Source organism: Hakea prostrata, chromosome 2 (assembly GCF_041222555.1).
Source record: "Hakea prostrata isolate BN-2017 chromosome 2, UWA_Hpros_2, whole genome shotgun sequence".
NCBI classification, from domain to species: Eukaryota; Viridiplantae; Streptophyta; class Magnoliopsida; order Proteales; family Proteaceae; genus Hakea; species Hakea prostrata.
In genome coordinates, this window is record NC_142601.1 from 69,907,033 (window position 1) to 69,922,642 (window position 15,610).

The 15,610-nt window shown below is 38.0% G+C and overlaps 1 protein-coding gene across 1 annotated transcript; it reads right to left on the reverse strand.

Annotated features, from left to right (window-relative positions):
- Window positions 1-144: 144 nt before the first annotated feature.
- On the reverse strand, window positions 145-8,793 carry CAD1 (MAC/Perforin domain-containing protein). Its single transcript, XM_089146404.1, has 7 exons — window positions 8,348-8,793; window positions 5,455-5,693; window positions 4,483-4,678; window positions 4,266-4,343; window positions 3,594-3,777; window positions 1,590-1,750; window positions 145-1,261 (listed from the first exon to the last, which is right to left on the reverse strand). The coding sequence occupies exons 1-7, from the start codon at window positions 8,627-8,629 to the stop codon at window positions 611-613; spliced, it is 1,791 nt and encodes a 596-aa protein (XP_089002530.1). The 5' UTR covers window positions 8,630-8,793; the 3' UTR covers window positions 145-610.
- Between the last annotated feature and the right edge of the window lie 6,817 nt (window positions 8,794-15,610).

Sequence of the window (15,610 nt, forward strand, 5' to 3'; positions counted from 1 at the left end):
ACCCCAGAAACAGACGAATCCGAGGGGGGGGCCTTCCCCCCGGGGCCCCCCCCCGGCGGGGCTTTGTTTTTTGTTTTCCCCCCCCCCCTGCTTTTCATAATTGCGTGTGGTTTGAAACCCCCCCCCGCCAAGCCTCTTCGCCTTTTTAGAAGCTTCTCGATCCTGTATCCTCTCTGTTTTCTTCTTACCTCTTCTCTCTCCTAGAAACTCTCAACGAGAATGATATCCTTTACAACAATTTCATAAAAAGAATAATCATAAAAACAATACAACTCTACTCACCAAAACGTGAGAGAGAACATTCACAAGACTTACGGGTTATACCTTTCAACTGCAATAAAGAATCACAACTGAATTATCTCAGCTCCTCTCAAGCTAACCAAGCAGTAGGCCTTATAAAATGTTGAAACTCTTCAAAAGGCCTACTACGAAAAAGACTTAAAACCATTCAAAGAAAGACAAACCTGCCCCAAAAAGTGTAACTAAGCACAAAAAATACTATTAAAAGAAAAGGAATGTACACAAGAAAAAAGCTAACACGACTGGCCTGTGCAAAAAAAGATGCTCAAGATGCCATCCAGGGATGATAAAATCACAATAGAAGCGGATCTCAGTAGTTCAGTAGGGAATACTTTACACGTAGCACAATCTTGCTTTTCTCCACCCCAAGCTTGGCTCCTGTAACTAGCCAGTGACCAGGAATGTCTTGTGGCCCCTTCAACATCTCCGTCAAATCAACAATCTTAACCAGTTTCCCAAATTGAACTGAATTGTCTGCCTTCTTTTCATCTGAACCTCTTTCATTGATCGTGGCTGAAGAAGATGGACCATCAGGCCTCTGTCTCTGTGAGATATTTGAAGGGCTGTGATCCCACACAGACCTTCTTATTGTACAGCCAGGTACCTTGGAAAAGAGAAGTTTGAGGTGTAGGACACTTTTGGCACCAAAATCCCAAACACCTAGCTGAGCACCTGTGACAATGTAAACACCAGAAAGATCTCCTATGCAAGTCTCATTGTGTTCTATGGGTGCTGTGCTTACATGCGAGAAATTCTTCCACTTGATTGGCTCAAACCACCGGCTGTCTTGCTCCTCAGGCCCTTGCCACTTGGGTGCACCTATGGACATGTGCGTGTCCCAGTGGGGTTGAAGAATTTTTGGGAGAAATGAGAGGTGTTGTAAATGGATAGCAAGTCGGTTTTGTTTGCTACCTTCCAGGCAAAGCCTAAGCCCAGTAACAGGCTTACGACCAACTGTTACCTGCATTTGTCACCGCATGCCATTAGTGATTAAACACGGCAAAAACTCCAAGGCATGCAGACCTTCAAGGCCACATCTAAGTCATCCCACTTTAACACTTAGAAGGCAAGGGTAAAAATTGGCCCCCTGAACCTCCACATGAAGATGAGATTGGATACACTGAGGTGAAAATGACCAAGGTGTAAAATCTGTTTCCAGTACCAGCAGCACTATTAGTGACAACCATAAAAGTAGTCATCTCTGCCTATCGTTCTTGAAGCCCCAATTTCAGGTTTGTTTCTCTAAACAAAAGAAAATTGATTCCAAGATCTAAGAGCAAAAAGATTACCTGATCTGTGCTAATGTAAAGCTTGGGACCCATCAGGCTGAACTGAAGGGAAGGACATACAGGCTCCTTGCGCTGACCTGGAAAATTACTTTGCTCAGGTGCCCAAACTCTGGCTATTTGAAACTCCAAGAAATATTGTAGCTCCTCGATTGGTGGCTTGTCTGGAAGAGAATAGAAACTATTTAATGTAATATAGTAGCATCAGCTGAGACAACAGTAAGCTGTTTTCCCAGCAGCATCTACAGTGACTTGCTCTTTGGAATATTTATCAAAGCAGAGGTTCACTTATAATCAGAGAAATTCTAAAATACAGTCAAGGCAATAGATGTATATGCTACCAGGAAGGGAGAATGCATTCATATATTCAGTATCATTGATGGTACAAAACCAATTAGTGTACCACTCCTCTCTACCTCTTCCAAGTATCATGCACCGTCTCCAGCAAATAATCCTTCTCACAGAGCCTTTTAAGTATCATATAGTAATGTTCAGCAAGCAAATGGAACAGATACTTTTCTCTGTTAGCTAATTCAGTGAACCAAAAGAGTTGTACTTTGAGGAAATGTATATGAACTAGACAAAGTTGCAACAGTATGCTCAACTAATCATACTTGGATGTTTCACCTGATAAAGTTGCCCTCTTTCTTTATCAGGAAACCTAAAGCTCTAGGTATCTTCTCTCGGACATAAGTTAATGCAAATCTATTGCAGATGAGTGTGTTAGAGGTTGGAGATCTTGGGAGGATCCTGTATCTGGGACATACCAGTTCATACCACTCGCACCCCCCCCCCAAAAAAAAAGGACAAAACAAAATTCCTGCCAAAGGAGCTAGCTTTGACCACCAATGTAATGATTGATAATCACCACATCACATATGCTCAATTTAGTATGTGGTTGACATGTATAGAGATGCCCTCTTTCTTCTCCCTTGACTAGCTTAGTACTGGTGAGCGGTCAAAAAAAACTCCCACCAAGATACAGGATCTTGAAGGGGTTATTGAGAAGGCTTCATCATTTCATAACACATAAAAAGGTGAACCTGGTGTCAAACACTTCTGCACAAGTAGAGACCCCCAGGGGGCAATTCTCCTATGCAGCCTTACCTCAGCGATTTCATAACACACACAAGGTAGAAATAATGAGGCTCCACGGTCCCTTCATAAGCACAGGCTATTAAAAATCAATCTTGTTACAAGCAAGGAGGCAAGAGAACCACTAGGCTTAGAGATTTAACATGCCTAAATAATTTCCACAAGGACAGCCAATGCATCTTCAACATAATGAGAGAAATGAATTGAGATGATTATGACAACACATTTTAGTACCGGTCCACCAAAAACATCTTAATAACAGGATGAGGCTATAAATCAGCTGGCTAAAAATTTTATGACATCAGTGACATGTATGCTGGTAGATATGTAATACAGCAGAGTGAAAGAGTTATTCTCAGGATGGATCCCATAAGACAGTTCATGGCTACCTCAGCTCCCTAGAATGCATGTGTAATTCCCCCTTGTGATAGTTTCTATTGGTTCATTGCTCCTAGACTATTTCCAAAGCCACATGCAACATAACCACGCCCACAATTGGATATTAGTAAATTGCTATTCACTTTGATCTCCATTTGTCACTATTCATATTGTCCTCACTGGTTTATTAAATAAGATGTTCATTGAGACAATAAATTGGGTTGTTTCCCTTGTAATATAAAATGGTGAAGTCCACTGATAAATCCTACATCTCTCCTTTCTATCACGATGGAAAACAAATCCAGAATTGAAAATTTCTCATCCTTTAGTTTTACTCCACCAACTTTGCATTGGTAAACACATAATCCTACAGAGAAAAGGGGGGGGGGTCGGTGGAGGAAGTATTGATTTCTTATAAAAGAAATACTGATTTCTTCTCACATAGGAATCCAAAATCAGATCATAAGTTGCTACCAGGCTACCAGCATTGAAATTTCAAATCAATAAAGAAGGTTGACATTAATAATTTCTTACATTCTAAGTATAAATCAATGGCACGAGCCAAATGTTTTATCCCTGGCAACCCTTCCAGAAGAGAAACAATGGGCAAAAATGTCATGTTGATAACATCAGGTGTTGAAGGTACAGTTTCTTCCCACTTGACATGACTCTGTACAAGATCATCACCTCCTCTCCTTCTAAAAATGACTGTAACATCCTGCAACAGGAAAAATCCTCACCAAATGAACTGACAGACAGAGACTTCAGGATAACAAAGTGATAATACCCTAACATATCCATCTACAGCATTGGTATAAAAAGCTACCATGTAAAACAACACAACACAAAATACAATACAGTTCTGTCAGTATTAAGAACCCTTTTTATTTTCAACTATATCTAAAATAACTCTGGAGGCAGCCTCAGTGCAATGGAAGTTTTTCCAATTTGACTTAATAGTCAAGGATCGAGTCAAAAAAACAGCCTTTCCAAGGCCGGGGGATGAGGCTGTCTACATTATGACCCTCCCCACACACCGTAGCAACAGAAGCCTCAAAGACTAGGTATGCTTTTATCTGAAATACAGAAGCTCCTGCAAACTAATGTAATCTAGTAAGCCTTTTATAAATTTTCTTTCAGAGATAAATGTATCATTTGACCAATCTTCCAGTAGATGTAATAAATATCAAGAAAAACAACTAATACCTCTTTTGCACTTAGGTATGGAACACTTGTATGATGAGGTTGTATATCTTGGTTGTTAAAAGCAGAAAGATCTGTAACCTGTACATTTGCAGGAATTTAGAAGTCAAGATCAGTACCAGCATATATCTACAATTACATATGTTACAAATGGAACATATTTAATATTAATAATGACTGAATTATAAATAAGAAAATTGAACTGCAACAGAAAACTAACTTTATCTTTATGATTGACAGGAACAGCATCCCACTGGCTCTCCAAGTCGACAAATCTTTGATCCCCAATGTCTCTCAAATAGTTTTCAATTTCTGTAGCTGATAAAGGAGATGATGGATGCTGTTTGACATAAACTACATCTCTACCACCAACTGTCACAGATGTAATGATATGGGTACCAAAATTTTCAATGAAGCTGAAAGAAAGAACCATTGGAAACATTAACTAGGGGATTCTACATAACTTTCTATTAAATTTTCAATGAAGGTGAAAGAAAGAACCATTGGAAACATTAACTAGGGATTCTACATAACTTTCCCTTAATAGACCGTGTAAGTTTTAATGCAAGGTTGTAAAGGGCATGAATCAGTCAGAAAATAACTTACATTTTCCAGGTGCATATATCTTCTGACTTACACACACACACACACACACACACACACACTGATAAATAGGACTTGGAAACCATAGAAAACATGCAGAGAGTACCTACATAAAAATTATGCCCTTAGAATGAGGCAATTCGGTCTATGTGTATTTGGGAGATAGTAACGTCAAATACTCAAGTTGCCTTTTGATGCTGGAGATCAACTAGTAGTATAGTATGTGCACTAGACAATAATGACATTGACACAGTTATCAGTGTTTGATATTTTTATGGCTGTCTACAGAAAATCATATAGGCTTTAAACAGGAGAAAAGGAAGCAATTCCATCCCCAGTACAGACAGAGGTCCCCAACATGGTAGAATTTAGAAATACGAAGCTTCCTTGCTATATGGATTCAATTTGTTTAGTTGCAGTTTTAACTGTTGTAACTTTTATGCTTACATGTGTGCATCCCAACAACATTAGGTTAAAATACTGGTTCTCTCCAGCACTGTAGAAACACTGAGAAAGAAACATGCTACCATTTCTCCATGAAAATAAGGTAACCATATCAAGATGGTAAGAAGTTTACTGAATCATTTACCTTGCCAAGGATGCAGGATCCCAAGAGTATGGAACAGATCGCTTCATTTCCTGATGCAAAACTAGCTGTGATTTTGCCAACTCAACCTTAAAAAGAGGCATGAAATACCCAACCATGGCCAGGGATTTTGTAGCTGTAGCATCGACTTGCCAAGAACCAGTGAAATTGAACATGGAGTTAAAGCTTCCAAGAGGCATTCTTCCTGATATACCAGAATTCTCATTGAAATGTTGGGCCATCTGAAACATACATAATAAAGGTATTACTCTTGTAAATCATCATAAAAACTGTACACTTTGCAGTATCAACAGGACACAAGAAAGGACAATAAAATACATCCTAACTGAAAGATGAGACATCAACCCCACCAGTATGCACATGCCTCTTTTTTTTTTACCATACATATGATTCCCTTATGTTATGCAGCTAGCCCCCTTCTCCTGGGGGGTGAAACTAGAAAATAAAACAATATAAAACACACAAGCAAATGGTACAATGTTAAACAGGCAGAAGGAAAGTAGCACTTTAATTAAGCACACAGACATAGTACAGCTGTGCAATAAACAAGCTATATCTGAACCACAATAAACCTATCCAAGTCATCTCCACCATCCACTGCATAGCCATGCATGTGGTTACTGTAAAATGGGATCAGATGCATAAACTTATAGTCTGGAAGTGAACATAACTGCAGTATTTATTCAAAGATAAGTGGTAATCAAAGTCATCAGGAGTCCTTGTCATATTCTGCAAGTCTTTATCTTTTTTAATTTTTATCAGTTTTTTTTTGTTTAATAATGCATATCGAAGGTTATAGATATGAAATGCAGTAAGAACTATGGTGAACATGACTGCAGTATTTATTCAAAGATAAGTGGTAATCAAAGTCATCAGGAGTCCTTGCCGTATTCTGCAAGTCTTTATCTTTTTAATTTTTATTGTTTTTTTTTTTTTTTTTTGATAATGCATATCAAAGTTTATAGATATGAAGTGCAGTAAGAGCTACCATAGGATGGAGTCTACAATTTCTTGTGCCACCTCTTGTTCCCTTTTACAGAATACTCCGCCATTTATCAAAAACAACAACAAGAGAAAATGCTCAGAAACAGTCATTGCTTCTGTCATGAATTCAGAATACAAAAGCATGCACATAAGTTCAAGTTAGTAACCTGGAGAAAGAATTTGAATTACATTTTCTATTTTATTTAGAAACCAGAAAAGGTTTCTAGGAATGATATGAAGTTCAGATATATGATTGAGCACTCTCTTTTGGTATAGTAAATCTAAGCCAGCCCCCAAATGTAGAGTCATTGATACTGGTCACCCTGAAGTGTCAAAAGTTTTTCAGCATTCTTTTCATGAAAAAAGATCCTTTATCCACCAGGGTGGGGGGATGCAAGGATGTGTGCAGCCCCTTCATTCATCGGTTGAGGAGATTGTTCAGCATCCAGATGCATTAGGACACTACAAACTGACAAATAAAGAGCTTCCAATCTGCATGCATCCACTGTGTCCATTATCAATAATATCAGCTCCCTTTCCAAAGCGTTTAATGAGTCCACATGACTCGACAAGGCCAAGGAACAGAATCAAAATTACGGTTCAAGACTATACTAAGGAACAGGGAAGCGTGACTGAGCAAAGAAGCCAAGAAACAAAGCTGACTCTCTAATAGCCCTGTTAAATAGGAGGGAGAAGGCTTTTGATAATAAGAATCGGCAATCTGTAGTTTTTGAATCTAGTTTAATCCTAGTTGTTGTCAAGTAAAGTAGAATACTTGAAAGCATAGTTCAATTTTTTTACCAAAATGCTTCAGCTCCAGTACACAGTAAAATGAAGTTGCGTGCTGTTGAGAGGTTTTCAATGTTTGAGCTGTCACCAAGATGGATCATACGCCATTGTGATTTAGACCATTTCGGAAATATTTTTCGGTTTCAACCTAAAACCTTGCTTCAAACTAAATGATAAAGCTACTTAACACACAAGGACAGAAACCACACTCAAAATGTTTCAACACCAGAATGCTACCTTAGATTCTACATGTTCTAACAGGGGTTAAACTATACACCAAGCAATCCTTCCCAATATGAAGTTTATAAGAGCTCAATCCACTAGGTATTATAAACCACTTCAACCAAATGTCAAAAAGGACCTTGAACATTCAGATAGTAATATCATAATTCTTGAAAACATGACCCACAGACCATATGAATCCAACAGGTGGGGAATCATTGGTCTTTCAACCAAGCAGGTATGCCCAAACCCTAAATGAGGATTGTTAACATCTACATTAACAATTCACATCCAAAGTAAGACCTTCAACAGAGAATTGATGTATTTGCCAGTTTAACATGAAGCCAGCCATCCCAACCCATCACTTTTCAAGCAGCATACGATCTCCTGCTCATTGCTATCTGGGCACAAACTATTGACTTTCACTTTAGATTGAGTAGAATGCAAATCGAAATGTCCAACCCTTTGATAAGTCAGAACAAGTTATGCGCCCGTTATTTATTACATCTCCTAGGGGATCAAATCCTAGCACGAAAAGAAACAGGATGACCTCACATTGTGATCCTTCATTTTTTGAGAACAAGAAACCCCAATATAATCGCCCTTTCTGATCACATATATTGGTTAAATAACAACCGATCAACCAGTAAAAAGTGTTAGTGCCAGAAAAGGAAGCAGGTGGGAAATATTTGGTTTTATTTAGAACCAAAAGCAGGAGAAGACTCAAAAGATGCCTAGATCAAGGAAACTACGACATTAAGGAAGTTCCAAAGAAATTCCTATCTAGCACCAGAATCCAAGGGAAAAAATAATTGAAGTAGCAAGCAGAGACAAGTTAGCAAAACTAAAAACCCAGCAACCACATCAACCAGCGCAGTACCTCGTGGAAACTACAGACTGCAGTTGTTACTCTGCTGCTACACCCACGGGAGCACTCGACATCAACGGAGACATTGGGAAGCCTAACACCATCTGAAATTACAAGATCCCTAGTGTTCTGGTCATCGATATGAACAAGACGAGAGCCAGGAGCTCCCTTGCAGTAAAGAAGTCGAATATCGGAGGTAACATCGAAGCCACGGCCTAGAGCTTGGATTGAGTTGTAGAGAGTGGTGACGAGAGCAGCTGAGCTTGAACTTGATGTAGTCGTTGGGTCTTCCATGGGACAACAATACCCGAGAGAAGATATTTCATTGCCGTGGAAGACGAAGACGAGAAGAAGCAACCGAGAGATTTTTGCAGCTGTCGATTTTGCATCTCCAGTCCATTTCGTTTGGGTGAAGGAGTAGCTGACGATGTTTGCGGATTATTACGACTATTCTTGAAACCAGGCTTTTTGACTTTTCTGCACTAAAAACGCGTGAATATTGCAACTTCTCAAACGCGCGTGACACTACGCATTTTCTGCTTTAATTTTTGAAAATGAAATGTGGCCTTCAACGCGCGTCCAGATACGTACGCGTGGTCTTATTGATGCGTCTGACTTTTTGACCATTGAGTTGACTTGCCTTATAAGGATCGCGGCCGTCCTATCCTATACCTCCGTTACTAGAACTTTTTGGTAAACCCGTTTCTTGAATTCGATGCCCTAAATTGAATTCCCGCAAATGCCCACTGTTACTTCGGGGGTAAAATGGCAAAAGCACCTTGCTTTAAGTCGTTTTTTTTTTTTTTTTTTTTTTTTGGTATAAACCACAATTCATTCAATCAAAGATACCCGTAATTCTTACCCAAAAAAAAAACAACAAAGTCTAGTAATCTTGGTAGTGGAAATAATCAAGTCAAACCTCCCCAGTAAAGAAATAGTCTTTCGTGACAAAGAGTAACGATGAACATTCGCCAAAAAAAACTCAAGTTTTCTCACTTCAGTAAGTCCAAATTGAGCACCCTTTAACTTGCATCAGAGGACATTTGTATTTGCATTACCATCTCCAATAGCAAACATGACTTGCCCACTATGCACTCTCCCAATGGCACCATAACCAACCCTGCCATCCCCGCCAGAGCCATTGGTGTTGACTATAAGCCACCCCTCCGGAGGCCTCAACCAATAGTGAACCGAAGCCATCTTATGGGAAAAATTACATTAATATTCCACCGTCAAAAGAAAGCTCTAGGGATATCATTATCCTCCACCTTCACCTCCTCTTCAACAAACCTATAACGGATCAAATGGCAAACCCGAGTGCAGACCTAAGCCGGAGTGTGAGACTCATTCTTAAAAATCATCGCATTTCTCTCTTGCCATATGGAATAGACTACCACTGTAAAGGAGAGGCACCTGACCTACCAGACCACTTAATCTCCAAGGAAGCAAGTGGCCACCCACTGGATCTCTTCACCCCAGGATGAGCTAATATGGTTACCATACCCATTCCAGTTCAGCACTAAACTCCATACTTCATGAGAAAATTTGCAATTAAAAAAAAAGATGATTGCAGTCTTTATTCCCTGATTCGAACAACGCACAAGTTGGGTCTACATTCCGGCATCTTCATAGCTAATATGTCACGAATTGTAAACCAAGTTATCAAACTAAACCTCGAGTGGTGCTTGTTTCCTTATAACACCTTCGCCCAAACAACCTTTTGGTTGTTTTGACTGTCTATATTTATTATTACTTCTCAAAAGTTTCACATTTAATTCTTCAAAATAGTAAGCTCTGTTCTTTCTTTTCTCCTATGATATTTTAAAACGATCAAGTTATCTCTATTTTTGTCATGTTAATCAATTAAAGTAATTATTTATATTTTTATATTTTTTTCCCTTTCTCAATTTTTTTTTAAATAAGAAACCACTATGTGTTATTAGTTATATTTTTATATTTTATTTTTCCCCCACTTTATATGAATTTTTTATTTTTTTTAATGGATTCCTACAAAAAAGGGGGAATTAAAAAACATATATAAAAACATCCAACACATTCAATGTATTTCCCCAAAAGGAGGGAAAATAAAACTATAAAATAAAATAAAATCTATTAAAAAAAAAAAAAAAAAAGGAGAAGACGATATAAGAAATTTCAAAACCCTCAAATTTGGGTCTTTGACCCCTATTTGCATCAAGAAAAAAAAATACATCACATATGAATTCTTATAAAAGAGTGAGAAAATGAAAAGAAAAGAAAAACTAAAAATAAATAAACTTAACGATAACTAATTAAAAAGGTAAAAACAATGGATAATTTGGTTATTTTAAAATATTATGAAAGAAGAAGAGATAATAGTTTACTTTATTTTTTTATCTTTTTAATTAAGATAATTAAAAGTCAAAATTTGAAGAGGAAAATAAATACAAAGAAGAGATATAATTTTTCCCAAAATAGATGCATTTGATAAAAAACATTCATTGATAATTTATACAACCATCTGTTGCTTGGACCGGATGACTTCTAAGGTTTTGGTTTTTTCTTAATCATGTTTGGCCCAAAAGATTCAATGTATATAAAAAAAAATCACACGCAAACTTTAAAAATAAAATATGAACAACGAGATTGGACTTCAATCATACCTGCTAGAAAATGCAATGAAATTATTTATTTTCTCACTGCCCATATATGATCCAAGTAACTGACGCAGGGGTGTCAATGAAATACTAACAATCCAAAATAGCCCAAAACCATTTTGAGTATTACAAATGAACTATAACTAAGTTAAGAGTTTTTTACGCATGGACGTAAAAGATAAATTAATGTTGCGTCCGTTAATACAATAAATTACATTTAGATTTCAAAGCAACTAACACTGTTTAATAGGTGTTATATATCCTATTCCACTCACATTCATCCTACCTTTGTTGGAATCACACTGCTGTCCGATTCAATCCTAAATAAAAAGATTTCTCTAGATATTGAAAAATATTGGGTGGGCAGAGGCGGTAGCAGCCACTAGATGTTAAATATTGGGTGCATTGTATAAGAAAGTATAAATCCAAAGAGCTTGAGATGACTTCCTTAGTCATAAACATTGGAGTGAGAGGATCAAACACAGAAAACATCATTTGCTATGCACATCAGTGCACTTTTATACCAAACCTTATTAAGGCTTTTCTAAACTTTTTAAATTTGAAATCAAGCTTTAAATCCCAACCAATAATTTAGTATAGAGCAAATTGCACTGGCACCCCAAAATGGAGGCCTTAAAGCACTGACACCCCATTTTATGTTTAATAAACACAGGCATCCCAATTCAATAAACATACTAGTCCATTCTGTTAGTAAAACTGTTAACCCATAGTTAATTTTTTTTAATTCCAAAAATACCCTTACTTACATCTGAGAGAAAAAAAATCCATGGATAACCTTCGTGGGTGTGGGTTTTTCCGGCGACAACGATTTTCTTTTAGATCTCGTCGGCGAATCAGCGAAAAGGTTGAAATCTCGTTGGATCTCTGCCTTTCCTTCAAATCTCTGAGTTGTCCGATGTTTAGTTGAAGGAGAAGAAACAGAAGAGCGTAGCAGCGGCAGTGCTCAACGAGCACCACCAACTGCACTACCACTGCATATACCACAACCACCACACGCACGTAGCAGCGCAGAGACACAGACTTCAGGAACTGGTTTGTTTCCTTCAAGGAAGGTTCAAGGGCACGGATATGGACGACATAACTTGGGTATGAACATCATGAATTGTATGGCAGGTATGGAAATCAAGGAATTGTTTCACCTTCAAGCATGTCATACCAGACCCAATCCCCACGTTGGTACCTGTAAACCACACTTTGGTGGAACATGTACATCTTTTTCAAGAAGAATCGGGTAAGCTTAAATGCTATTCCTCTTGATCACTTTATAATTCGTACCCATGGAGCGTTGAAGGAGGATTCAAAAGAGAAGCGGGGTTGGGGAGGGTGTGTGAGTGTGTGGGAACCAGGAGGTGGGTTTGAAGCTTCTAGGTGCAGTAAGTATGGCGTATCCTTTTCTGCCACTGCCATGGAGGCGGAAGCTTGTAGAGATGCTAATGTAGCAGCCTTAAAGGTGGATCACATCTCTGTCTTCTCAAACTGTTCCCTATTATTTCTTGAATTAACGGCTCAGAAGCACAGGTGGACTGGGCTGCCTCTGTAATTTTGGAGAATATGCCCTTGCTTGTTGGAGGTTTTGTTTAGGTTCAGTTCTAGACATTTTTGTTGATCCGAAAATTCCATTTCCGATGTTTTGGCATCGGTTGTTCCCATAGAATGCAACCTTACCTCATCCACCTGAATTATCTTCTTTTTCCCAAGAAACATCCGTATAGAGATGGTGAAAGTCCTTGGGTGTCCAACGCAGAATTTGGAAAATCAGAGCAACATCGGTGTTCCTGCAAGGTTTATTCTTGCTGTTTCTCAGTTCAAGTTTTCCATAATATAAACATCGGATTTCTTTGCTTTTAGGGTTCTGAATCTTGAATTTTTACAGGGATTCCGGGCGATCTCGTGGTGTTCATGGTCGACGTAAATGAGATAAGGAGAGGAGTGACCATCGGTTCCCGTAGTGACGCGTTCACGACCCAATCTGGGTTCAAAAGATACCCACCAGCCGGCGGGAACTTGGGGTTGCGGTGCTCTTCCTCGTACACGGCAAGGATGACTCGACGGACGCGAGGGATTTCCTTCTCTTCCTTCCTCTTCTCGTCTCAACAGAATACATTTTTTGAAAAATAAGTCAAGGGTATAATAGTCTTTGCAAAAATATGACTAACCAAATAATAACCATTCTAACAGAATAGGACTTATGTGTTTTTTAAACATAAAATGGGGTGTCAAGGATTTTTGGGTTGGCAATTTGTCTTTAGTATATGTGACAATTCAGAGATTTATTTTCAAATTGGATTAGCCAGTTGGAGTTATTACCAAAATTGATCAAAATTTAAACTACATTGGAAATTATTTTCTTTATACTTTCCCAATAAACTGATGAGCTCGTCTGTGAAATGGAGAAAAATTCTGACCCGAATGGTGTAGTGTATGCAGATCAAACCATTTTTATTTTTTTTTGTAAACCAGATCAAACCATATTATCGTCTCCTTCTGGTTGGGGCATAAAGCTAAGATTTCTGTAGCTGCAGCGGTAACACAAGAGTGACAACTGACAAGATCATTCCTGATATCGCCTTTGGGCATGTAGAGAGCATTTACTTGGTCTGCTGTAAAGCTTATGCTTGTGTTGTAGAAGCCAGCAAGCTTAGCTTCCAATTCGCAGAAAACTGTTTATTTTAGGGTTAGAACTCGGGAGTGGGTAGATTTTTATATATTTATTTGTGGCGGGCGATTTTCGGTAATTAAGTTGGGGCCTGTGGTGGGTAATTTCTGGTAGGGTGAATGGGTTTTTGGGGCCTGGATGGGTGTGGATGGGTATTTTAGTATTTTTACGAACAAATTTAACACATCCATGGTATGAAAAATCGGCAAAATATCGGCAAGTAACAAATTTAACACATCCATGTTTCACTATATGGCGACACGATGATATGGTTGAAACGACATTTTCTTAAAGTTGCTGAAAATAGCTGGAAAAATTGTCAAAATTTCACAGAACCTTCAAGAAACAACAATGACTTCCTTCTCCTCTTCTGAGCTGCAGACTTGCAGATTGCTCTCTTCTTTTAAATTTTTTTTGGAACCCTTTTGATTGTCAACATCTCAACAAAATTGAAAGCAAAAGCATAATATGAAATGTAAAGAGTTAAAAAGGTAGGTAAATTCCCTATTCTTCGATCAAATTGAAGATTAAAGAAATCGACAAGGGAAGTTAAGTTGAAGAAAGAAATATAACCACCACTAGCAAGAAATAGGAGATCAGAAGGACTATCACAGGTAAAGCACCTCTACCACCATTAGGGGATGGGATTCATTTTTTTCGCCACCAGATGATTCCGCTTCTTCTTCTTCTAAATTTTCTACACTATGTTGACACACCTTTTGCTGATGGTGGAGATCCCACTAGATCCAAGAATAGGTATGGATTTTTTTTGATTAATCTCCTTACTCCGTGCATCTTTCTTTCAAGTAAAAATCCCCTTTTGTAGAACAATTGTATTGCCGAAATATTGGGGTGGCCAAGCAAAAATCCCATTTTGTCAACAAAGTATTGTCGAAATATTGAGGTTTCCCCCGATACTAGACGATATTTCGTAACTTGAACACATCTCTAATGGTGTTAGTTGCTTTGAGATCTATACACAATTTATTACACTAAGAAGACCCAAGTTTAATTTATGTTCTATTAAGAAGACCAACGTGTAAGAAACCTCTTTGAGTTATATATAAATTAAGTTTGAATAAGTAAATAATCTAATACCGACTAAACATAAGGGCCTAACTTTATTCCCACCCCTATAGCTGTATTAATCTCTTCAACTCCATTTGTTCCAAGACTCAAACTGCTACTAAAAAGACTCTCAGTCTCTCAGAGACTTCAATTAATTGCCATTGAAAATAATTGGGAGGTCTCAAATCTTTACTTTCTCAATCAACCATGCAAGAGTGGATACATAATGAGTTCAAGTTAGGAAAAAAAGCCCCCCCCCAAAATCCTTTTATCCCTTTAAAAAATTTTTCTCCATTTAATCACTCTAGCTTTTTTTTTTTTTTTTTTTTTGTTTGGTAGAAGGCAAGCAGCATTTTTCACTACACCCTTATCTTGTGCCAGAAATTGCCCATCACGAGTATTTAAAGATTGCTGCAATGATGAAAGTGAAGTTAGAACCTGAATGCTTATGGAATGATTAAATTGGGTAACTTCATTGGATGAAGCGAGTTCAAGAAATCTCTAGAGGTCAAATTGCCCATTTTCATATAAGGTTAATGCTGGAAATGGGGTTTAGTTAGAAATGGTTGAAAAAAACCTGGTTACAGGTATACCATATAAAATATCATGAGATGATAAGAAAAACAGAGAAGGAACAGTTCAGTAACTTGTGTTTTTTCAAGCCCTTAAAGAGAAAAACACAAGAGTAGAGAACGAAGAATCAGTCAAGAACTTACTTCGCCAACTAAAGGCCCACCCGCCCATATTTGTTTGGTCCACGGAAAAGTAATGAAGAGATGCCACTCAGTTCCATCTGAAACTCCACATAACACACAAGCAGTTTGCCTACGAGACCATTTAGCAACATTGGCCATACACATTTTTTTTTGTTATGAAGAAAATACTTTATTATAA